General features: G+C 41.4%; 1 protein-coding gene across 2 annotated transcripts in view; it reads left to right on the forward strand.

Annotated features, from left to right (window-relative positions):
* The window catches only part of PLCD1 (phospholipase C delta 1), a 170,214-nt gene that overhangs the window by 136,473 nt on the left and 8,472 nt on the right, over positions 1-25,269 (forward strand). For both annotated transcript variants that reach the window (XM_033931741.1, XM_033931740.1), the window contains exons 10-14: positions 1,115-1,271; positions 4,227-4,343; positions 9,505-9,683; positions 14,488-14,620; positions 17,264-17,413. In XM_033931741.1, coding sequence (XP_033787632.1) covers positions 1,115-1,271; positions 4,227-4,343; positions 9,505-9,683; positions 14,488-14,620; positions 17,264-17,413 — 736 coding nt within the window. The remainder of the gene's footprint in view (positions 1-1,114; positions 1,272-4,226; positions 4,344-9,504; positions 9,684-14,487; positions 14,621-17,263; positions 17,414-25,269) is intronic.

A 25,269-nucleotide genomic window follows, 5' to 3' on the forward strand; every position in this document is an offset into this window, starting at 1 on the left:
TATTAAGAGAAATCATTTGTTAAAAAGATGCTGAAATGTTCTCAGCCCTACAAACAGTGCTGAGAATTTGTCAGCCTTAGAGGAAAGGAGAAAGTGCAGGAGAAGACAATCAAAGAGAAGGAGGAGCTGTCTCCCCCTGAGCTGACAGTTTCACACAGAAGCCTTCCTATGTTAGAGCAGCAGTCTCTGACTTAATTATCTCCAGATGTTATACCCTTTGAATTTCTTTAGGTTACAAATATATATAATATGCCTTTTCAAAACCCATTCTTTTTGTTCAATACAGTCACACAATACACATAATCACACACTTTCGGGGCCCCTTCATTCATAACTTGATTCATTCATATTTAATCTTTTTATATCTTAGTTTAGGACACGTTATCTTCTTAAAGCACATCTGGTATCAATTAACACCACGATGCTGAGAACAAAGACTTGGACACAACTGACCACAAAATGGATTCCAAAAACAGAGAAGATGGAGTCCATGTATACCTTAATTTCTTTCATGATCTAGCCTAATAGCAAAGTACATAAAAATAATATTACTATACTTTCCCTTATATTAATCTGTAGTGTGTTTTTCTGGCTTTAGCTTCATTCATATTCAGGTTTTTATTCACCAGTTTGTCGTACGCTTCTATTGGGCGTGGCCTTAACTGACACATATGCTTGTATCTAACTAGAATTACCCAGAATCATACGAAAAACAGGCACTTTTGTAGAAAAACTCCACAAAAATACTGCACCATCATGTTCTGATATCCATTCCATTACTGTCCCATAAACATCACCCCCTACTGGCCACGAGCCATTACTCCTCAAGTTGCTAACTAAGATAAGTTATTTATGGCACTAAGATAAGTTATTTATAAGTTATTTATAAGTATAAATTAGAAGGGACCGATGAGGAGGCTTGCTACAGAATACTCGAACAGGTTAATTGTGATAAATATATTAAATGACATAATTGAGAAGAAGAGAGTAGCTATTGAAAAAGTTTATCATAATTTTCAAAATATAAGAGTGTGGCTACTAATGATATTATGATATTTACCTGGAACATGCTTTTTGGTTTGTGTTCTGCTTATTTTAAACTACCTTTTCCTAGAGTTCCAAAGTGAAGCTGGCAAAGGAGCTGTCTGACATAGTTATTTATTGCAAGAGTGTACACTTCCGGGACTTCAACTACGCTCAGGATCACCAAGCATTTTACGAGATGTCATCGTTTACTGAAGGCAAAGCACTAAAGCTCGCCCAAGAGTCAGGCATGTATTCAGAACGTCTTCTGCTTTGGAAAATTGCTTTTCTTTCTAGGCATTGTGTGAAAGATATCTCAGAATCTGGTTGATCTTTAGGACGTTAATCAAGCAATAATTAAACCCAGGTTATCCTATATCCAGTGCATTTTTTCTAGCAAAAACAGTGCCGGTTCTCAAATTCCAGGCCAGGAGTTGGGTGATCACTGAGGGACCCACCCCATAGTAGCCAGGCCCCCCTGCAACCAGCCTTCTATCCTTCCATGAAAAGGCAGCACTGATTGTGCAGAACCTGTGCTCTTTTATTAACACTTAGGGACTAGGGGGTCATTTTTATCTAGCAGTGGAAAAAATGCCCCCTCAAAAAAAGGCCTGCCTATATCTATCCAGTAACTTCATATTATAGGACAATGATACCTAGTGGGCTGCGGTGAGAGTCGTCCCCCTCTGATCTTGCCACATATAGCTCTAGGTTTAAAAATGGAGGTGATGACCCCTCCTACAGTAGTTTCACAATAGTACCACTAGGGGTCAGCCTTCCACATAAGGACAGAATGAATCTCAGCACAAACCATTGCAGCACTACCTGGTTAGTGCCAGGGCATTCAGGGGGTTGGTAGTTAGAGTGCCAAATGGGTAAAGCCCAGACAAAATTTGGGCAGTGAAAAGGCTAAATATTTGTCAGGACCTAGATAATTTCAGATGACCAACCAGACACATATATTTAATGCTGATGTCTAGATTATGCCCAGGATTGAATATCAAGGTAATTTTTTGTTGTGTCTCTGTCATTGCTGACCCATTATGACCCATAAGCTTGTATCTGAGGCAACAGAGGGTTAAGGTGGTAGTTCTTTAAAGAAGCATATAGATGTAGGCACCCTGATGCATCACAGAGAGCACCTATTCTACAGTGGCATCCGGATTCCTTTATGGAATAATAATGTAAACCCACATTGATGGGCCTAAGTGTTGGCACACCCACTTATGCTAGGTCATGAGGACGCCTAAGTGTAGCATGTAGTGCATGCTACTTGTAGTATTCTTTAAGTTGTATAAGTGGGAGACACGCCCATGCCCCACCCACATGTACATCTCCTTTACAATTACACATTATGCCACTTATGTGCACTCCCTTAGATTAGTGCGTACAGCAGTTATTGGTGTAAGTGACACTTTGTGCTGTATTTATGCCCTCAAGGCACATGCAGCAGCAGGCAGGCTGTTATAAAACTGTTCTTTGACTTGCCCAAGAAAATAAGGAGTGATAGTGGGATTTGAACTTGGCTTCCAGCTCACTGCTAGATTAACCCTGTACTCCAGAAAAAAAAAACAGTGTACGATGCCACGGTTATAGACAGTGGTTTGCTGCCAGAAGGATGCTGGGCTTTATAAAGAGAGGCGTTGTCAGTAGAAGGAAGAAGGTGATGATGCCCCTGTACAGGTCATTGGTAAGGCCCCACTTGGAATATTGTGTTCAATTTTGGAGACCGTATCTGGCGAAGGAAGTAAGAAGACTTGAGGCGGTCCAGAGGAGGGTGACGAAAATGATAGGAGGCTTGCGCCAGAAGACTTATGAGGAGAGACTGGAAGCCCTGAATATGTATACCCTAGAGGAAAGGAGAGACAGGGGAGATATGATTCAGACGTTCAAATACTTGAAGGGTATTAACGTAGAACAAAATCTTTTTCAGAGAAAGGAAAATGGTAATACCAGAGGACATAAATTGAGGTTAAGGGGTGGTAGATTCAAAGGCAATGTTAGGAAATTCTACTTTATGGAGAGGGTGGTGGATGCCTGGAATGTGCTCCCAAGAGAGGTGGTGGAGAGTAAAACTGTGACTGAGTTCAAAGAAGCGTGGAATGAACACAAAGGATCTAGAATCAGAAAATAAGATTAAATATTGAACAGTACTGGGCAGACTTGCACGGTCTGTGTCTGTATATGGCCGTTTGGTGGAGGATGGGCTGGGGTGGGCTTCAATAGCTGGGAGGGTGTAGATGGGCTAGAGTAAGTCTTAACAGAGATTTCAGCAGTTGGAACCCAAGCACAGTATAGGGTAAAGCTTTGGATTCTTGCCCAGAAATAGCTAAGAAGAAAAAATTTAAAAATTTAAATTGAATCAGGTTGGGCAGACTGAATGGACCATTCGGGTCTTTATCTGCCATCATCTACAATGTTATTATGTATCATGAGTAAAATGGCCACCTTCCTGTCAGTGCCCTGACATTACCAGTCCTTCTTGGACTCCCCTGACAATCTCAGTTTCCTTGGTGGTGTGAGATGTCCAGTGCATGCACTGAGGCTCTCTGATTGAGGGTATCCCTGACCTGGGGTGCTCAAGCAGGGTGATCTTGGCCAAGCATTCCAGATCAGAGAGGCCATGGCTTGGACACCTTGAGGGTCCCTTGTTCAGAGAGCCTCTAGTGTGGTCCAAAACCTTCAACCCCCCCCCCCTCAACCCCCTAAATAGTCTCTGGTGACCCAAAATAAATCCCTGGAACCCCATTCCTCCCAAGATCTCAAAGAAATAGTCTCTGGTAGCCCAAATGGGCCCTCAGATCCTTCAGCCCCCAACTCCACATTTTAAGTGGATCCCAAGGCCCTCTGATACCTCCTCCCATCCACTACAGAATTGACTATGTCGGGGAGAATCCCCATACACCTCCTATTTATTTCTCATACTGCTTTGGTACAAACTGAGGAGTAGCTGGAATGCAGCCTAGAGTTGGAGGTGGAGCCAAAGAAAATTTAACTCCTTCTACACAAAACTCACAGGTGGGGATACATAACCTACTTATCAAGACTCCTGTATCCTTCTACCAGAGAGAAGATTATCGAGATAAGAATCTAATCTTCCTGTTAAACAAATGTGTGTCTAGAGGCCTTCCAGATATATTTTTCTGCATTGATTGCAATGTCAATTGTGCATTTACTGAATCTGTTTAATTCTATATTTGTAGGATCCAATTTTATTTGCCACAATGTCCGCCATCTGAGCCGAATCTACCCAGCAGGCTGGAGAACAGATTCTTCAAACTACAATCCTCTGGACATGTGGAATGTAGGCTGTCAGATAGGTAGGAATAAATAAATGTAACTTGCCTTGGCTCTTATCCAAGATTACTAAACTCATAGGGACCTAATTCAATGTTGTTGGCACCTTTGACAACCACATAAGCATTTTATAGTTATGTTTCAACAATGTTATTGAATTTTTGAATTACAGATACAGGACCTGAACCAGACCAATACAAACAATCAAACTGATAACATAAATGAATAAAAGGCTAACAAAAACAAATCCCCCACCCTTTCCCATTACCCCCATCAACAAACCCTCCCACTCCTCCCCTCCCCTCCCAGTACTTTCATTGTCATCTTGTCCAGGTTCTTGTGGCCAACTATGACAATCTACAATGGTAAAAGCTACTACTGTTACTTATCATTTCTATAGCGCTAATAGACCAGGGTGTCTCAAACTTTTTTTTATTTTTTTTTTAGCTCCGGTACACTAAATGGAGCAAATGTTTTTCACGGCACATTATAATTGAAATTTATAAAATTGCAAAACCAACAAAAAATTAAGTTTGAGAGTTATTTATTTAAAGTTCTTTAAGGTAAGTATGGGTAATTGTAACAACAGTGAAACTATAGTAGATAGAATAGAATTGCTAATCAATGTGATGGATGGGCTTGTTTTTGAGTGCAAATTAACTCAAAATGCAGCTCAATAGTTGACAAACAAACATGCATTTCATCATCCACCATCTGCAGTTGTTTTCTTTTCTTCAATTTAATTTCTTTCAGAGCTGAAAATCCAAGTTTGCAAAGATAAGAAGATCCAAACGGTAACAAAGCCTTGATTGTTTTGTTGCTCAAGTTAAGATAACTACTGCATATTTTTCTTTTCTCATCTGATTCCATACTCTCCTTGAAAGGAGCTGCATTCCTCCAATCAATCCTTACTGACTATCCCATCAAATATGCAGCTTTTTCTAGACATTTACAGAGATTCTAGTTGCTCTGTAATGGCCCCAAAGCTCTGGAACTCCCTTCCACTATATCTGCACACAGAAAAATCTCTTCTGTCATTTAAATCATATTTGAAAGCCTATTATTTCAAACTATAAAAATAAGAGGTTTAAATAAAATTAATAAAATGGAGCCTAGACCAGTGAGGAGTTAACACATGAATCTCCCTGGAGAATGACACCTAGAGTGGGACGGAGGAGTGGTGCTTCTGAGGTCTTTTGGCAAAACATTGTATGCATCATTTAAAGGTTGAAGGTGAAAGAGCTAAAGATTGAAGAGTGTATGAGTACCTTAGAAAAAGTAGATTTAAGTGTATTATTACAAACTGGCATTTTACCCTAGTTCTTAACACTTCAGTTTAGTTCTTCCTTTGCTTTCTTCCCGCATTTTTCCCCTATATCGTCCTGTTTTTACCTTATTTGTTCTTACCTCTTGATATTGTAAACCTTTCCTGCCCTTGATTGTCATTTTGTGTCTAGTATTGTTAATTGTCCAGCGTACATTTCCCTGTTGTTTTTTAAATTATTTCCCTTTGATTTTTATCTATTGTTAACCGCTTTGATTTGACTTTTTTTGTTAATAATGGCGGTACATCAAATAAAATAACTGTTCTGTAAAAATAAAATTACTTTGTTATTTTCAAGGACCAATCACGTCAAAGAATGATGCTTGTCTGGATGGTTGTATCCTTACGCACACAGACGCTCATAATGTTGACAGACTCTTGAATACTTATGAAGGGAATTTTTTAAAATAAAGTAAAATTCTGGAATCTCTCGTGGCACACCCAGAATCTCTTCGGGACACCACTGTGCCATGACACACAGTTTAAAAGACACTGTACTATTTGGCTGCATGACTCATATTCAGGGAGAGCCGCTATACTCACGTTACCCCTCTCCTAAAGTCACTTCATTGGCTTCCCATCTGTTTCCGAATACAATTCAAACTCTTCTTACAGACTTACAAATGTACTCACTCAGCTGCCCTTCACTATCTCTCTTCACTTTTATATTCACCTATGTTCCCCCTGTGAGCTCCGTTCAGCTGGTAAGTCCCTCCTATCTGTGCCCTTCTCTTCAACTGCCAACTCCAGACTCCATCCATTCTACCTTGCTGTCCATATGCTTGGAACAAGCTGCCCAAATCCCTTCGGCAGCTACATCTCTGGCAGTGTTGAAGGCCCAGTTAAAAGCCCACCTCTTTGAGAGTGCTTTCGACTCCTCTCACCTTGTGTTCTGCATCCCCAACCCTATATATCATGTCTGTCTGTCCAAGTTAGATTGTAAGCTCTTCCGAGCAGGGACTGTCTACCAAATGTTAAAATGTACAGTGCTACGTAATAGTAAGACACAGTCACTGCTCAGAAGAGCTTACAGTCAAGACAGACAAACAGGACAAGAAAATGCATCAATACACAGTGCTCAGGTGGGGAAATTATAGAGGGAATATGACAGATATTGGTGCTTAAAAGGTGGGTCGGAGTTTAGAATTGAAAGCAGCTTCAAACTGGGCTTTGAGTTTGGCTTTAAATAATGCCAGAGATGGAACGTGACGTATCAAGTCAGGCAGTTTCTTCCAGGCAAACAGTGCGACAAAGTAGAAGGGACAGAGTCTGGAGTTGGCCTTAGAGGAGAAGGTTACAGATAAGAGAGACTTACCTGATGAGCAGAGTGCCCAGGGGGAGGGGCGTGTGGGGTGAGATGAGAAAGGAGAGATATTTAGGAGCTGTAGAGTGAATACACATGTAGGCCATTAAGAGGAGTTTGAACTGTACGCGGAAGTGGATAGGGAGCCAATGAAGTGACTTGAGAAGAGGGGTAATGTGGGCATAGAGACATTGGTGGAATATGAGACGTGCAGCAGAATTCTGAACAGATTGAAGGGGAGAGAGATGGTTATTGGAAGACCAGTGGGAAGCAGGTTGCAGTAGTCTAAGTGAGAAGAGATAAGGGTATGGATGAGGGTCTTGGCAGTGCGCTCAGAAAGGAAGGGTCTGATTTTAGCGATATTGTAGAGAAATAAACAACAGCTTTTGGCAGTCTGTTGGATATGTGAAGAGAAGGAGAGATATGAATAAGAACATAAGAATTGCCGCTGCTGGGTCAGACCAATGGTCCATCCAGCCCAGCAATCCGCTCACATGACAACCCCAAGGTCAAGACCAAGGTTATGAGCTGACGAGACAGGGAAGATTACATTACATTAGTGATTTTTATTCCACCATTACCTTGTGGTTTAAGGTGGATTACAAAAGAGGATTTCTGGACATGTCCAGAGGTGTTATAGAGTAGAGCGGGTTGCTTCAGAGGATTGAAATGTTTCATACGGTGTTACAGATGAGGGTGTTGTTCACAGAAATAGAGATCGGGGGAAGAGGAGAGACAGGTTTAGGTGGAAAGATAAGGAACTCAGTCTTAGCCATGTTTAATTTTAGATGGCGGCGAGATATCCAGGTAGCAATGTCAGACAAACAGTTTGAAACCTGGGACTGAATGTTTGCCGGGATTTCAGGTGCAGAGAGATAGATCTGTGAGTCATTGGCATGGAGGTGATACTGAAAGCCATGGGAGGAGATTAGAGCACTAAGGGAAGAAGTATAGATGGAAAAAAGAAATGTTCCCAACCGACAGCAGGATGGTGATAAAGTAGAATCCACCACAGCATACACTAAAGGTGCGATAGGAAAAATAGGAAGAAAACCTATGCAATAACAGAGCCCTGAAATCCAAGTGAGGACATCATATCGCTGAGTAAATAGTGATTTACTGTGTTAAAAGCTGCGGATAGATCAAGAAGGATGACCTTTGAGTAGAGGCCTTTGAATTTGGCCAGGAGCAGGTCAAATCATTCTGTCTCCCTCCCCTTAACAACAGAATTAATGAAATACATTCCTAGATACTGTTCATATATGGGATCCCTGTTCCAACTTTATCATAATATTTTCAAAATGAGACTCTTAACCCTTGGAAATCATGTTTTATATATACATACATACATGCAACAGTTCCAAATGGACACAAACTGCTTCTTTCATATGGGGTATCCCTGAGCTTCCTTTGCCTCCATTTTTAAATTATTTATTTTTAAATTAGAAGCATTTAAATGTAGAGGAGGACATTTTATCAACTTTTTCTGAGTGTTTAATACCTCTTATTAAAGTATATCACATCTGAAAGTATGCAGTATGCATGCCCAGGAGAGAGGTTTGGGTGGACATAGGTGGAATCACAAATTATGCATTTATTTGTGAAACATTTGCACACTAACATCGACACCTGGCTACTGTCTGCACCTTTAATCTAGATGCCATTTTTACAGGATGTGTGGTAGTGTTTTATAAAGATATACAGGCATCTTCCTGCCCAATTAAAATAACTGCCCTGTTATAGGAAGTTGGTACCTGGGGTGGAGTCATCTGGCATCTCTGCCCCATGCACCCCCCTCTCCCATGCGCTCTTCCCCACTGCCCTGATATGGTCATGCCCCCTGTGTTTCACCACTGCCCTGACATCGCCATGCACCCCTCACCCCCCCCCCCCTCACTGGTACCTTTTCAAATCTATGTTGGCAGCAAGAAGGCTGAAATAGCACTGCTTGCGCCGGCTGAGCCTTCCTTCTAATGTCACCTTGCGGTCTACATACAGGAAGTGATGTCAGAGTGAGGGACAGGGCTGGCGCAAGCAGCGTGTAGGACAGCCTGCTTACAGCCGTTGAAGATCTGAAGAAGTAGCAATGAGCGAGTGCCCTTCAGAGACCCCATTCCATCCCTTCACTGGAGAGGGGAGGGGGAAGAGGAGAGGGGCCGGCACCCCCACATAGCCCCAGGGTAGTCTGCCCCCTCCCCCGCTACACCACTGCCTGTTATAAAATATCTCTGATAATATTTGGCCATATTAGTTTTCAAGAATACTTAGAGGTGGTACTAAATGCGGCATACATATTTGATTATGTGGTTGTCATTATTATATTTATTTTTATTACATTTTGTGCTTTCTTTGACCTTCTTATGTGAACTAGTATCAGTGGAAGGATGTTTTCTGTCAACCAGAACTATAGAAATATAGAAATAGATTAACCTCAATGATTGAGAGTTAAAGGAACGTACCTACTATACTGTGTATTTATGTGTACTTAAAAATGAATCATATTGAAGACACTCTTGGTGATATATACAAATTGTGTTTAAACCCTTTTTTCCCCCAGTTGCCTTAAATTTCCAGACTCCATGCACAGAAATGGACATTTACCAGGGTCTGTTCCAGGACAATGGCTTTTGCGGCTATGTCCTTAAACCTGAATTCCTTCTGGATAACAAATCCCAATTTAATCCAAAGTCTATAAAGGAAGGTGTGTGGTGGACACCCAAGAAACTCCATGTAATGGTAAGGAATTCATGCCAGAATCTGTTCCCAATTTCCAGCTTACATGCACCAATAACACGAATTAAAAATTGTAGCTTTCAAGCTCAGGAAAGCCGAATTCAAATTCTGTTGATACTCCTTGTGAACCATGAATAAATCACTTCACTCTGTTTTATCAGGTACAATTTTAGAAGTCGATTTTTACTGCATAAAAATTGCTGTGGAAGTTACCAGTCTGAAACTATATCCTATAATAATTTACTTTGCTTTGTGTTATTGTGGCCAGTAGCATTGTGAGTGAGCTTGGGATTGAGGCCGTCTCCTAGGTCATCCATCTTTTAAAGGAAAAATGAATGATACGCTTGAAGAAAACTCCTCTAGAAAATCCAAAATCCTTTGTGATGTAGTGAAATGGGTATACTAGCCTCTCATATTAGCCCCCTACAGGGGAGTTAAGTATGATAATGAATGGTGCTCATAAAGTCCTGCTCCCTTCAAATGTAAAGCGACGATCCCTGTAGATCAGTGGCATCCAACCTTTTTTTATGTAAAGGGCCTTAGTGTGAATACGAGAGAGCTCTGAGGGCCACCAAAAGATATCAAGCTTACACATGCTACATTTTATAAACTGCCTTGAACTGCTTGTTCAGACTGAGCATTAAACATTATAAATTAATGCTAATATTGATTCTACAACACTTCAAGGATATAGTTTAAAAACTTACTTTATCTTGGATTGCCAAAAGTAAAAAATTTCATAAATGACACACCTAACTTCTAAAAACACACTTAAGAGATTGTTTGCAGTTCCTATACCAAGTGATCAAGACTGAAATTAACACGTTTTAGCCAACTGTTTGAGGGCTGCAATGGAGGACTTTGGAAGCCACATGTGGCCCTGGGGCCGCACCGTTAGAGACCATTTCCCTACAGGATCCTGACCCCACCCCCTTCCAATCCCAATGAGTAAATCACTGCTGCTAAAGTGGAGCAAGGACCCCCTCTTCTGGAGCACAGCATGCAAAGTTTAGTACACCTCCTTAAAAACCATGTGTAGGCGTGTCCCCTCCTCCGAGGCCTCGCTCACAGCTCTCTGCTGGTGGAAATCTTAGATAGCAAGATAACCTGTCGGGAAATACCACTAGGAGTCAGGCTTCTTCACTGAGAGGCAAGAATAAGTGAGGATCACTTTTACCCCTTCACCCCAAGACCCATCTTCACTCCACTACAGCTTTGGGAAATTTGTGGGGATGGATTTGGAGGCTCAGTACGGGGATGTCTTCATTTTATGTCTGAAGTAGGACAGAAGTCTTAAGAGCACTGCATATTGTCATGCTTTCACCTATCCTCCCTTCCCATCCAAGCCCCAAGGTAGGGGGCTGATCCAGGCATCATCTCCACCAGCATTTCAGCATCATTGGGTGGAGATGATGCCTTCTCTGAGCAGATCATCGCTGGCCTCTCTAGCCCGATCCCTGGGAACATCAACTCACACATTGATGAGCTGATTCTCCCCCGAGGAAGATGAGTACACCTTCAGAGGATAACATGGCTTGCAAAGATTTTTACGCAAGATGTGCTATCTTTTGGCATAGCCATAAGCTGATTTGCATGTAGAAGAGCCTGCTACTGTTTTCCTTTCATTGGGAAATCAGCAGGCGTGTGCTATTTGCCAGTTTGTCAATGTTATTTGCCGACAGTGCATAGTGTTTACATGAATTGGTCACTTACCCCCCTCCCGCTTTTACAAAGCCATATTAGGCTTTTTTTATCGCTGGTTGTGACGGTATTAGCACCAATGCTCAAAGGAATTCTATGAGCGTCGGAGCTAATACTGCTGCGGCCAGCGATTGTAAGTTCTTTGGAGCCAAGAAAATAATAACTCTATCTGAATGTAATGTGCCTTGAACTCTTGGGGGGAGGGGGAGTTTCAGTGCTGAGACAAAGTTTATGATGCTCCTAGGACAGGAGTAGGCAATTCCGGTCCTCGAGAGCCACAGGAAGGTCAGGTTTTCAGAGTATCCACACATTTTTCAAAGAATATATTTTCCAATTAGATGTAATTCCAGTCGAACATCTCATAGACTAGATATAGTTACATCTTCGTTTAAAGCAGGGGTGTCCAACCTGCGGCCCGAGGGCTGCATGCGGCCCAGTGAAGTATTTTGTGCAGCCCCAGTCGAGGGCGATACAGTGTTTTCCTCTGCTGCCCCCTGGTGTTTACCGTCTTGCTGGCTCCCTCCTCTGTCTTGCTGCAGCGTTTGTGCGGCCCCCAGAAACATTTTTTTCGGTCAATGCGGCCCAGGGGAGCCAAAAGGTTGGACACCCCTGGTTTAAAGGATCTAGACCTGTGGTTTCAAGTTTAATAAAAAATTGATATGCCTCCTATCAGTCTTCTAAGCGGTTTGTACATAAGAAAAATAGTAAAATAGGGTAACATACATTAAAACATACAGGACCTACTGGAATGATGGGATTAAGGTAAATAATTACATTATAAAATAGGAAAGAGAGCCATATAGGGGAAATACAAAAGGAAGGGAGATCCCATCTGATAATCAAAGCAGAAAATGAAGAAATGAAGATAATGTTTCATAAGGTAAGTGCATTAGAGGTTGAAATGCATCTTAAACCTGTCCTGGGGGATCCCCCAGCAAGTCAGGTTTTCAAGATATCCCTAATGAGTATGCAAGAGTGAGATTTGCCTATAAAGTAGGTAGTAGGCATGCAAATTTCTCTCATGCATATTCATTAATAAACACAAAATGTGAGACTTTGGGCTCCTTTTACTAAGCTATGATAGCGTTTTTAGCACGTGCAGAATTTTAGCGTGCGCTAAACCCACGCTAGCATGCGTGGCAATTTAGCGCATGCTAAGCGCGTGCTAAAACCGCTATCACAGCTTAGTAAAAGGAGCCTTTTATGATGCAACTCCCTCAATTATTGCCCAAATTTACAATAAAGCCATCTTATACCTAATACCTTCAAACATCATTTCAATTATTTCTCACTTCACATAACTCTGTAGCATAATAAAATACAAAGTATTAATAATTACCTTACAAATAACTTTATTACAATTGCCCGCATAACATGTGCTAGCACCTAAATCTAAAATCAAACGTATTACAGACTTTAAACCATACATTCAACCTTTACCATAATCACATGTTCGCCTTCCAAGCTGTCAAGCTAAACCCATGGCTAACCCAAATGGCCCTCAAGGCCCCCAACTACCTCGGCTGTAGAAAAATGCTTAAAACCCACCTCTTCCAAGACCAGGATCCTCAATGCCCCTTCCTAACTAAATAAACCTCCCCCCCTCACCACCTCCCCCTTCCCCCCTGGCAACTCTGATCAAGTTGGTCTTGAACCGCTTGTTACTCTGTTTTAATTGATGTAAACCACTTGTAACTCTGTTTAATTGATGTGAACCGCCTAGAACTCTTCTGGGTATGGCAGTATACAAGAATAAAGTTATCATTATTATTATTATTAAGATTTGCAATCAAAAAGATGAATTTTTTGATCCACTCAGGCCGAAATGTTTTTTTCAATTCATTCAAGCTGAGGTTCTTTTTCTTGCACTAAAATGTTATTCAAACAGTCCTTGAGTTGTCAAAAATCAATTCACACACAAAATACTGTCCACCAACTGAAAGATGAGAAATAATTGAATTGATGTTTGAAGGTATTAGGTATAACACAGCATATGCATATTCATTAGAGATATCTTTAAAACCCGACTGACTGGGGGTCCCCAGGGAGAGATTTAAGAACCACTGAATTAGACTAAAAAAATATTTAGTAAACTCTTTCTCTTCAGTCTGTGCAAATTTGGAATGCTTTACCTCAGTTGTTGAAAAATCAGCCTTTGTATATGCTCTTTCAGATAGGTTTGAAGACATATTTATTTGAGAAGTTTATGAGTGAGAAATTGGATGATTATATATTTATGATGAACTTTATCCTATAATAAGTATGAATATAATTTTTATTGTGAGCCACTCTGAACCTATTTGTAGGGAGAAAGTGGTTTATAAATACCAATTTAGTTTAGATTAGCTATTCAGAACAATTTACTGGTTAAATCATGCTGAGTATTTGAACAAGTGCATTCACTCTGCAGCTCCTCAGTATTTCTCCTCTCTTATCTCTCCTTATACTCCTCCCTGGGAACTCCATTCATCTGGTAAGTGTCTCTTATCTGTACCCATCTCCTCTACTGCCAACTTCAGACTCTGTCCCTTCTATCTTGCTGCACCATATGCCTGGAACAGATTTGCCCAAGCTCTGTCTCTGGGATTTATTAACTGCCTTTTCATGAAAAGAGTCACCCAAGCAGTTTATAATACATTGAATAGTAATCAGATACTCTTAAGTATTTTCCCTGTATGTCCTGGCAGGCTCACAGTCTTAACTGTGCTACCTGGGGCAGTGGAGGGTTAAGTGACTTACCCAGGGTCCCAGGGAGCAAGCTGAGATTGAACTCACCACCTCAGAGTGCTGAGGTTACAGCTCTAGCCACTGGGCCACGCCTCCACTCCCACTGACATAGGCAGCAGAATGGAGTAGATCACTAGAGCCATGGCCCGACCAGTCTTTTTCCCAGCATAATATTAGCAGCTGTGTGGGCTGAGGGTGTAGCCAGAAATGGATTTGTTTGGCCCCTTCGCCCAAAAAAATGATCTGCTGCCCCTGGCATTTGAGATGCTTCAGTATTGCGTATCGCCTAGATATTTCCGCTTTCTTCGAGTACAGTAGTGGTCCAAAATCTATTCTGACTTGAAGCATGAATAATTTTGCTTTCTGCGTCTCTTCCTAGGTGATCTCAGGCCAACAGTTACCAAAGGTGAACAAAAGCAAAAACTCTATTATTGATCCACTTGTTACGGTAGAGATTCATGGTGTTGCTCGAGATAATGATAGAAAGCAAACAAATGTTGTAAATAACAATGGTAAGAAATGCTTCCCTATATCTCTCTTCAGCCGGACTTTTAGTACTGTGCAAATGTCATGAAGCAATTTATCTTTTGATTTGATTCTGACTATTGTTATATAAGATATCCTTTCTGCAATATATATTTAACACAGGTTCATTTTCATCAGTTAAAAATATACATGCAAGAAGAATATTATTGTAGTGCGGGAAAATTTCACTTTTATCCCTAAAGCTTTTCTTCCATTGTGTTTGCATGGGAAATGACCTCGATCACTTAAATATGTGGCGAGGTAGTGACAGCCTGCGATTCACTCTTTGCACATTATTTACTTAATTCAGTTTCTTCCTCAGAATTTCAGCATTAACTCAAAAGGGTTGGCAGAGAGGAGCGGGAAGAGAGTAGACCTCACTGGAAAGTAGATATTTATATCAATAAATAAAAGGCAGAGGAAAATGGTTTTCCAAACAAGTAACTTAAAAAATTAGAGGCAAAAGAGGTGGCATTCAGAAAATACTGAAGAATGCAAGAAGAGGAACACACAAAGAAAAGAATATTTGAGTGGTGTACCTGTCTTGGCAGCCACCCAGGACAAAGCAAACCCCTTCTCGTGTGTGTGTGTGTGTGGGGGGGGGGGGGGGGTGTTTGGCGTAGTTGCGGGGCCTCGGTCCTTTTGCATATGAGATTCAACTTTGCAGGTCCCCTGCCCCAGAACAGGAAGTTGATGTCAGAGAGGGCAGGGCCTAATGGAGCCAACAGCCCTGCAACCACTCCAGGAATGCAGATGAGCAGAGCATAGGTGGGCAATTGGAATGCCTGTCATGCACGTAACTCACACAACACTGGAAATCACACACATCCGTGCTGCATTTAGTTGCCTGCTACTGTTCACTCTAAGCCAGTGGTCTCAAACTCGCAGCTCGGGGGCCAAAGCGCCCCGCCAGGTACCATTTTGAGGCCCTCGGTATGTTTAACATAATCAGAAAAGTAAAATAAAACAGTTTCTTGATCATATGTCTCTTTAGCTTTAAATTACAATATTATTATTAAGACTTAGCCAAAAGGAAAGATTTATAAACTATAAAGAGTTTTACCTAATGCAAAATTGTCATTTCTGTAATAAGACTAACTATTTTTTCTGAGGCCCTCCAAGTACCTACAGATCCAAAATGTGGTCCTGCAAAGGGTTTGAGTTTGAGACCACTGCTCTAAGCTGAGCGAGAGTCCTCCACTTACAGGCCTGCCAGCAGAGGGTGCTGTTTCAAATTTCCAGATTTATTTACGGTTTACCCCATCCATCACGGTTATGTCCGGATGGCTTACAAATTAATTAGAGTGGAAAGAGAAATAGAGATGGAATAGGGTGAAGAAGGGATGTGAGTAGGGACTACAATTTATGATAGAAAAGTTGGGGGGGGGGAGGGGAAAGTACATTAGGATGGGGATGTGAGATTAGACCTACTGTTTGTGTCTCCAAAGCAAAGAGAGATCATAAGAACATATGAATAGCCTTACTGGGTCAGATCAATGGTCCATAAAGCCCAGTAGCCCGTTCTCACGGTGGCCAATCCAGGTCACTAATACTTGGCCAAAACACAAGGAATAGCAATATTCCATACTATCAATCCAGGGCAAGCAGTGGCTTCCCCCCTGTCTTTCTCAATAACAGACTATAGACTTTTCCTCCAGGAACTTGTCCACACCTTTCTTAAAACCAACCAAGTTATCTGCTCTTACCACAACCTCTGGCAATGCATACCAGAGCTTAACTATTCTCTGAGGGTGGGCCCAGACATAGGCATCATTGAAAAGGAATGTTTCACTATCAAATTTCCAATAGTGAGGGACAGTCAAGCTCTGCAGGACTCCCTGTTCCTAGAGGTTGAAAATGCAATATTGAACTCCCCCCCTCCACTGACAGGAACACGGTTTGATGCCTGCAGTCACACCTATGGCTGATAGATCTGCAGGCACCTGCATGTAAATCATGCCAATGACAGGTTATGCTAGGATTCTATATCGAAATCTGAACAGAAGCCATTAAAGAATAAGATCTCACCACTTAATGAGGATACACCACCTAAATGAGGATCCCAGCTGTAGAAGTGCCTCAGTCATGAATAAAAGTCCCATAACTATGCTGCCCTCTAATGGTAAAACCAGGAAAAACATATTTTGAACTGCAGTAATTAGTTTATGTTGCCATGTAAACTTTCACAAAAAGGACCCTCTATACTCTATAGCATTTAGTTCAAGTAGCATTACACGCATGTATAGCACTTGCTTCCCCAAAGTCAGATATGTTATTAACCCAATTTCAATGAAAATGTTACTTGTTTCCTTTTGCCATTGGAGAGCAGTATGTTTTGCTAGATTGTGAGATCTGATTTCAGTAATCAAGAGCAATAAGAAGCCCCAAGAAAACTGAACTAGCAGAAATTTTGGCATTGTGCTGAGGTTATGAGGGGTGTGCATTGAGCTGTAATATCTTTACAGTGTCTTTAAAAAGTATAATTTGTTATCAGCCTGTAATAAAAGTATCTCCTTTGAAAGATGCACATGGTGTGAACAATAGTAAGGCTGGGGGATTGAAACTAGGGTTAATTTTATAGAAAATAAAGTTTTCAAGACTTTATTAACTCTTTCCTGTTTCGCATGCAGGTTTTAACCCTATGTGGAATAGTAAGTTTACCTTTGATGTTGACGTTCCTGCACTTGCCCTGGTCCGATTTGTTGTGGAAGATTATGATGTATCATCCAAAAATGATTTTGTTGGACAATATACAATCCCATTTAAGAGCCTAAAATTAGGTAAGGATTTTTGCAGCAGTGGTTGTGAGACTGAGAGGTTTTTTTCTTGCCTTTCTCTTTAGTACACTGTGGGTGCTATTGGATTCAGACTCTGCTCTTTGACATCTATTGGCATAATAACACATCCAACAGAGTATTTGTGGCCCCTGAAGCGGGTGGTTATCTGTTGAAACACAGCCCAGGGTTGGGTCTTTTTATCTTACCAAGACGAGCAGCACAAAGTTCCCACAAAGAAAGCAAACAGAAAACAAGTGGGAAAAAGCGAGATGTTTCCAAATGGAATCTTTATTGAAAGGAGATCGTCCAATAAAGAGACTCAACACTGTAGGCATTTTGGTATCTGGGTAGTACCTTCTTCAGGAGTCTATAAGCAAACTAAAATATACCATTTATACATAAAATCACATATACAGGCCAAATTATATGTAAACAAAAATAAAACTGCAAATGCATAAAACAATAAAACACATTCAGAGGCAAATTCTGTAAATTTAGGCATCCAGGATGAAGGTGCCAGTTTGATTCTGCAATACATAGACGCACAATAGAGAATCGTGCTCAGAAACGCTCAAAGAATTAAAACGAGTCTATACATTTAGGCGTCCTTTATAGGATCAGTTCCTTGTTAAGCGTCCTTTATAGAATCGCTGTTAGTGTGTCTCATTTGCTTGAGTAATGCATCGTTAAACATATTTTTCTATTATTATTAAACAGGAGTACTCTTTTTACAACAAAAAGCACAACTAAACACACACACTATATCTGGACGCCTAAAGCACGCCTATTTCGGGATGCTCAAAAGTAGATCTTTCCTAACGCCTACATTTTAAGCAAAAATGTAGACATTTTATAACGCTTAAGAACGCTAAACGTCAACCGATTTTGCAAATGGACACCTATATTATGATCACGCCTACGCCTATTTTGCTGGCCATGTTTTTTTCTGATATGCATCTATAAAATGTTAGACGCCATTTCTGAGACTCGAGCACAACCTTTGGATGCTTATCATCCAATTATTGCTTGTTAGAGTCGTTAATAATGCTCATTATTCAATCCATTTGGACACCTAAGCTTATGGGTACCCAAACTATGGACACCTCACTTTAGGCGTCATTTGTAGAATCTGCCTCTCATTGTCCAGTAAACATGCAAATAAAACACCGACATAAAATAGTAAAAGTTCAAGTGAACAAAATAAATAAAATGTTAAAAAACATTGAAATAATCCATAACACTATAAGACATATCTAATAACAGGTAAATTAAGGGCTCCTTTTACAAAGGCGTGCTAGTGGTTTTACCGTGCGCTGGCCGCTACTGCCTCCTTTTAAGCAGGCGGTAATTTTTCAGCTAGCGCACGCTAGCTGAATCAAAATCCCCCCTAGATAAGCAATCCTGGAGAGAAAATATCAAATCCTACAACTCCGTACTAAAAAAAGTTAGGAAGAATTACTATGGAGACAAAATCTCCAGGTCAAAAAACCAAAACAGTACAGTGTTCCACATCTGGCGGAACCTAACTTCTAAAAACGACTCCGCCCCCTCCCCCTCCCTCCCATCTCCAAATGACCTAGCCAAATTTCTCAACGAGAAGATCACTACCATAAAGAGCTCGTTTCCCTCAGCTATCTCCTACAACTCTCCCCCCCCCGAAAGACTCCGACGCTATCCCTGCCGACAGATCATGGACTACATTCGAACTTGTATCCGAGACCCAGATCTCTAAACTTTGCCTCAAACTTAAATCCTGCAAGTGCATCTTAGATCCCTTCCCATCCTACCTTTACGAAAAAATCCCTGCACAGGCCATCTCTTCCCTTACTAACCTCATAAACAAAGTCTTACTATCGGGCCTGTTCTCCACCGAAATGGGACACATTGCCTTATCCCCTCTTCTGAAAAAAAAACGATCTTGACCCTTCCTCACCATCGAACTATCGCCCCATAGCAAACATCCCTCTATTAACAAAACTTCTAGAGACCATAGTCGCCACTCAGCTCTCCTCTTACCTAGAGAGATTCTCCATTCTCCAACACTACCAATATGGATTTAGGCCCAATTTCAGCACCGAGTCCCTCCTAGTTTCCCTAATCTCAAAGGTGCAACAACTACACGCCCGAAACAAATTTGCTGTTCTCCTACAGTTTGATCTCTCCGCGGCTTTCGACGTCGTGCATCACGACATACTAATCTACCAACTTTCCGAGATTGGAATAGACTCCTCTGTCCTAAAGTGGTTCTCAAACTTCCTTCGCGATCGTTCCTACATTGTCAACACAAACGGCTCCAAATCCGCTTCGTGGACACCATCCTGTTGTGTTCCACAGGGCTCTCCCCTATCCCCTATTCTCTTCAACATGTATATGACCTCCCTGAAGCTCCTTAAACTATCCCCCCTTGAAACAATTTACACATATGCAGACGATATCCTCATCCTCCTCGAAACAGATCCAAACCTTACAAACCTCCAAGAGAACATCACATCATGCATAATGAGACTTCATGCCTGGTCCCTCGCAGTATAGATGAAATTAAATGAATCAAAAACAAAATTACTCTGGCTCGGCCCAAAATTAGCTCACCTGCCCTCTTCACCCTACCCACAGGCCCTGCTCTACACCTTGAGTTCTCAAGCAAGGTCCTCGGCATCACTATCGACTCCTCCCTTTCCCTCAACGATCACCTGAATTCCTTGGCAAAATCTTGTTTTTTCAGCCTCCACATGCTGAGGAAAGTTAGATCCTATTTTCACCAAAAGCATTTCACCGTCCTTGTACAATCCATCATCCTATCCAAACTCGATTATTGTAATGCCATCTACTTAGGCCTAACGAAAAAAAGTCTTCGCAGACTCCAGCTTATCCAGAACACTGCGGCCAAGCTGATTTTTGCTAAACGCAAATATGACCACGTCTCCCCTCTACTTAACAATCTTCACACTTTCCAGAATTCATTTCAAATGCTCCTGCCTGGCTTTCAAGATCATTCACGGCATCCTTCCGCCCCTAATCCCTCTATCCTTCCTCGCCCCGACACCAACTACCACCAGATCTGCCCACAGACATAAACTATCCTTCCCCTCTCTACACGGCATCCTCCACGCAGGTAAACTGGGTAGATCCCTCCTCTCCAAAATCACGGGCCTCTGGAACGATCTCACTGTCCCGCTGCGGAACCTGGGCTCCCTCCAACTATTCTGAAAACAACTGAAAACCTGGCTTTTCTCTAGCATATAACATCTCTTCTCCTAACTACATCCCCTCTTTTTATGCTTTGTAAACTCTTTCTCTTCTCTCTTCCCATATTTTTTTAAACTTTGTAAACCGTGTCGAGCCCCACTTCTGTGGAGAAGATGCGGTATATAAACCTAAGGCTTAGTTTAGTTTAGTTTAGTTTAATCTTGTGCGTGCGCTAAAATCGCTAGCGCACCTTAGTAAAAGGAGCCCTAAATGTAAAAAAAAATTTTTTTGAACAAAACTTTTATTAAGGGATGAACAACAAAAACAACATGATTAAACTTTTGTCCAATGAAAATAAATGCCTTTAAATATGCGGTTGAGATGGACACCGATTTCCTATTGATATCCAAAAGAAGGAAATACCGGGATTTGGTTTTTTTTTTTTTTTTTTTTAATTCTTTATTCATTTTTGCATGTTACAACAAGTGTAGCAGTTGAACTCATATGAACTTAAAGATACACACTTGATTAACTCTCATATATACATTAAGTATAACATTTCATTACAAATTAATATTCTGTAATATTTTAAATATTATGTAAGAAATCTAATATATAAATTATTCTTATTGAATAGAATAACCTCCCCTCCCCTCCCTCCCTACTCAATAATACATAGAAGTATCATTTGTTTTGAGAAAAACGTTTGCTATCACATAAAAAATAGTATACACTTCTCCCTCTGTATTTGCTGTGATAGGGGATTAACAGAACCACAAATACAGAAAAAATGCAAATAACTTTTTCATATGTTGTTCGCTCTTTTCTATTAAAAACCATTGTGAATATGATGAAGCCGAGAATAACATGGTGGGAGACCTGGCCTATTCCTGAAGGAGAGGCAAAACACGGTGAAGAAAGTGCTGGGAATCAGCGATTTCTCTATGCAAGCTGACGTAATTTTGCGGGGGAGGAGCCAGCAAGCTAAAAATTGCGAATAATCGAAACCGTGATTGCTGAAACCGTGAATACGGAGGGTGAAGTGTATAAGAGTAAAATAGGAAAATATTATTTCTTGTGTGTGCCAACTGAGGTTTATATCATGACTCAAGTGTACCTACCTATTAACATACAAATAAGTGTGTTTAAAAAGAATCATCATTTGAAAGGGTATATTGTGGTTAAAATCAACTGAATAATCTCAAAGTAATATCTTATTCAAGAAAAACTGGCATTTTAAAAAAATACATTAATCATAACTCATTGATGGCAGCGTTATTTCAAGTATGACCAATTATCATGTCTGCTAAAACGATGTACCACAGATGCCATTCATAGATAAATACGCTCCTTCCGAAAAGGCAACAAGGCTAAACTCAAAGAAAGGGGGCAAAATTTTATTGCATTAGACTAATATCCTTAAACGCTGAAATGGACTGCACTCCAATCCAACCAAAAAACAAACGCAGTAAAAATAAGCCTACCGATAAGACAGGCCTCAAACAAAAATCCTCCAAAATGAAATAGAAATAAACCCACCATTCAGAGCGACAAAAAGTTAACACAAGACAAGGGGCAAAAACTTACTCTGCAATGCTGCTGAATGCCGAAATAGATTACACTCCCATCCAGTTCAGAAACAAATGCAGTGAAAATGAAATTGCCAGCATGCTCAGTACGGTTTTATTTGTCACTAGTCTTATAGCCCGTTAAATTAACGGGTGCTAGAATATGTGTGTGTGTGTCTGTCTTTATTTTTTTTTCTCTGTCCTTAGCCGCTTTCTGTATTTCTATCTTTCTTTCTTTTTTTCCTTAGCTGTCCACCACCACCCCTTGTCTGCTCCCCCTGTTCATTCTCCCTTCCTTTTACCTCCCCTGTGTCCTCCCCCACCCCATCACTGCTCACCTTATCCAACAGCAGCCCTTCTCCCTTTATTTTACCTCACCCCTCTTCCTCTCCCTCGTCCATCAGTACCTCTTCCTGCTCCCCCTGTCCAGCAATATGCAGTTCAACACCAGAGAAAGAGAAAAAACACTATACACTTTGGAATATAAAAAGAAAGCAGTGCAAATTTACAGTAAAACTGCATTTTCTGTTAATGAAATTAAAAATAAAATTCTTTTTTTCTACTTTTATTGTCTGGACATTTTATTCATGTTTATCCCAGTTTCTGCTCTCTTCTCTCAATTTTCTTACCAGGATTTGCAGTCTATCTGGCTCTTCTCTCATTCCTGTCTTCACTTCCTCTCCTACATCCATCTCAGACTTTAACCTTTTCTTTCAGTTTTCCTCCATTTATTTTTCTGCATCTCTATCTGCTTCTATTTCTCCAGTTGTTTGTTTTTTTGGGAGGTTTTTTTTTGGTTAGGTTTTTTTGGCTAACTCCACCCTTCCAGCATCTTCTCTTTCTCTCTCTTCCCCCTTTATTTTCAGTCTTCTAACCAGTATCTGTCTTGCTCCCTCCATCCAGCATATCCTCTCCCCTTTGAGTCGCGGGTCAGGCCTGAGATATGAGGCTGGAAGCCGATTCCTCCCGGAAGCAGTCCTCCATGTTGTTTGCCGGCCGCTGAAAGGAGGGGGGGAGTGTCGCCGCTGCCGCTCCTGTTCCTGTTCAAAGCGGCCTGCTTAGGTTCATGGGCGGCTGTTTTGAACCTCGCAGGCCGCTCTCCATATGGTAGCATGTTCCTTCTGACGCAATCGCGTCAGAGGGAACGTGCTTCATGTGGAGAGTGGCCTGCGAGGTTCGCTACAGCCGGCCGTGAACCTCATCAGGCCGCTTCAAACAGGAGCGGCAGCGGATGGTGCGGGAGGGGGGAGTCGTCGACTTGTTCCGCGCTGTGGAGGCGATCGTTGGCTGGCTGCGGTCCCGGCTTGGAGAGGGCAGGGTGTGCTAGCAGGTGGCAGCCGCCGCTCTGCATGTGGAGAACAGAGAAGGGCGCGCAGTTGTCTTGCCTCGCGTGAGGCCAAACCGTAAGCCGCGCATGCGCACTTCCTATGGGTCGCTACAGCTCACAGAAAACGGACGCACGCTTAGGAAGTGCGCATGCGTGGCTTACCGTTTTATTATATTAGATACCTGATGAATATGTAAACGTGAGCCTGCTCATAACAAAATGGGTACATTATGCCTAATCGATCACCTCTGTGTTAACGTAAGGGCTTTAAATGGGTGATAAAACAATTTATAAATATTAATTCAAATCTGTATATAAAAACTCTGTGAGAATGAAATGCATAAAGTTATAAAATATTTCTCATTGTGAAATTATTTTAAAAACTCCTTTGTCATTCCAATCATTGAGGTGGTTAATTCATAGAGAAACATTTCTTTAAAAAGGTGAATAGAAGGCAAAATGCAAAACAAAATTCAAAAGGCCTGAAAAGAAAATACAGTGGTACCTTGGATTACGAGCATAATCCGTTCCAGGAGCATGCTCGTAATCCAAAATGCTCGTTTATCAAAGCGAGTTTCCCCATAGGAAATAATGAAAACTCGCTTTAATAGGTTCCCCCTCCCCCGAGAACCGGCATTGCTCCCCCCGAAAGCCCCCCTGCGATCCGGCACCTTCCCCCCGCGATCCGGCACCCCCCCTGCGATTCAGCACCCCCCTGCCGCGATCCGGCACTCCCCCGACATGATCGGGCACCCCCCCCACCGCGATCCGGCTCCCCCCCTCCGATGCACAGATGCTCAAGGCCCAGAAAAGGAGGCCGATCTTCGGGCACCGGCACCAAGCACAGGACATGCCGGTGCTGGTGCCCAGATGACGGTAAGAAGCGGCGGGGGGTGCCCAATCACGGCGGGGGGGGTGCCCGATCGTAGCGGGGGTGTGCCGGATCGCGGGGGAATGGTGCCGGATCGCAGGGGAGAGGGTGCCGGATTGCCGGGGGGGGGGAGGGGGGCGTTTGTAAATCGAGCCACGCTCGGTTTCCGAGGCACCAATTTTGTGAATGTTTTGCTCGTCTTGCAAAACACTCGCAAACCGGTGCACTCGTAAACCAAGGTACCACTGTACTCCCAGTTTACTAAAAAGAGCCACAGATATATAGAATGTATATGTGGTCATAAACAATAACTATTTTGGCAGAACTGCATAATCACTAAAAAGCCCCTTGGTAAAATTTTTTTTTAAAAACCCCAAAACCCCGACATAAAAAGTACCAGTGGACAAAAAAGGCATATTTATAGGGTATTTATATCAAATATAAATGCATAAGACAATAATAACATAAATGAATCAAAAAGGTACAAGTAGGTTTTTCAGCAAATATAAAACCATAAAAATGTAATAAACAACATTACAAATGAATCAACATTAAAATACAAAAAAAGCATATGTCAGAACAGTAATGACTAATATAGTCAAATCCTGGTCTAATTTCTGATCAGACTCGTTATAGAAATGAATTTAAATCTATTTCAAGATTTAAACCAATAGGTGTGACAGAATTTAAATTAAAAATGATCCTTTGTTCTTGAAGTAGAATGTGTTTCATGTCTCAACTCTCTGTCTTTGTCTAATCACCTTAAAAACCAGAAATCTAAGATCTGAAGCATCATGACCATTTTCATTCCAGTGTTCAACAAGAGGTGACAAAATGATATTCCTATTTATACAGCTACGGTGTTCAGTGATCCTGATTTTTATCATCCTCTTGGCCTTTCCTACAT

The sequence above is a fragment of the Geotrypetes seraphini genome, chromosome 2 (genome assembly GCF_902459505.1).
Source record: "Geotrypetes seraphini chromosome 2, aGeoSer1.1, whole genome shotgun sequence".
Lineage (NCBI taxonomy): Eukaryota > Metazoa > Chordata > Amphibia > Gymnophiona > Dermophiidae > Geotrypetes > Geotrypetes seraphini.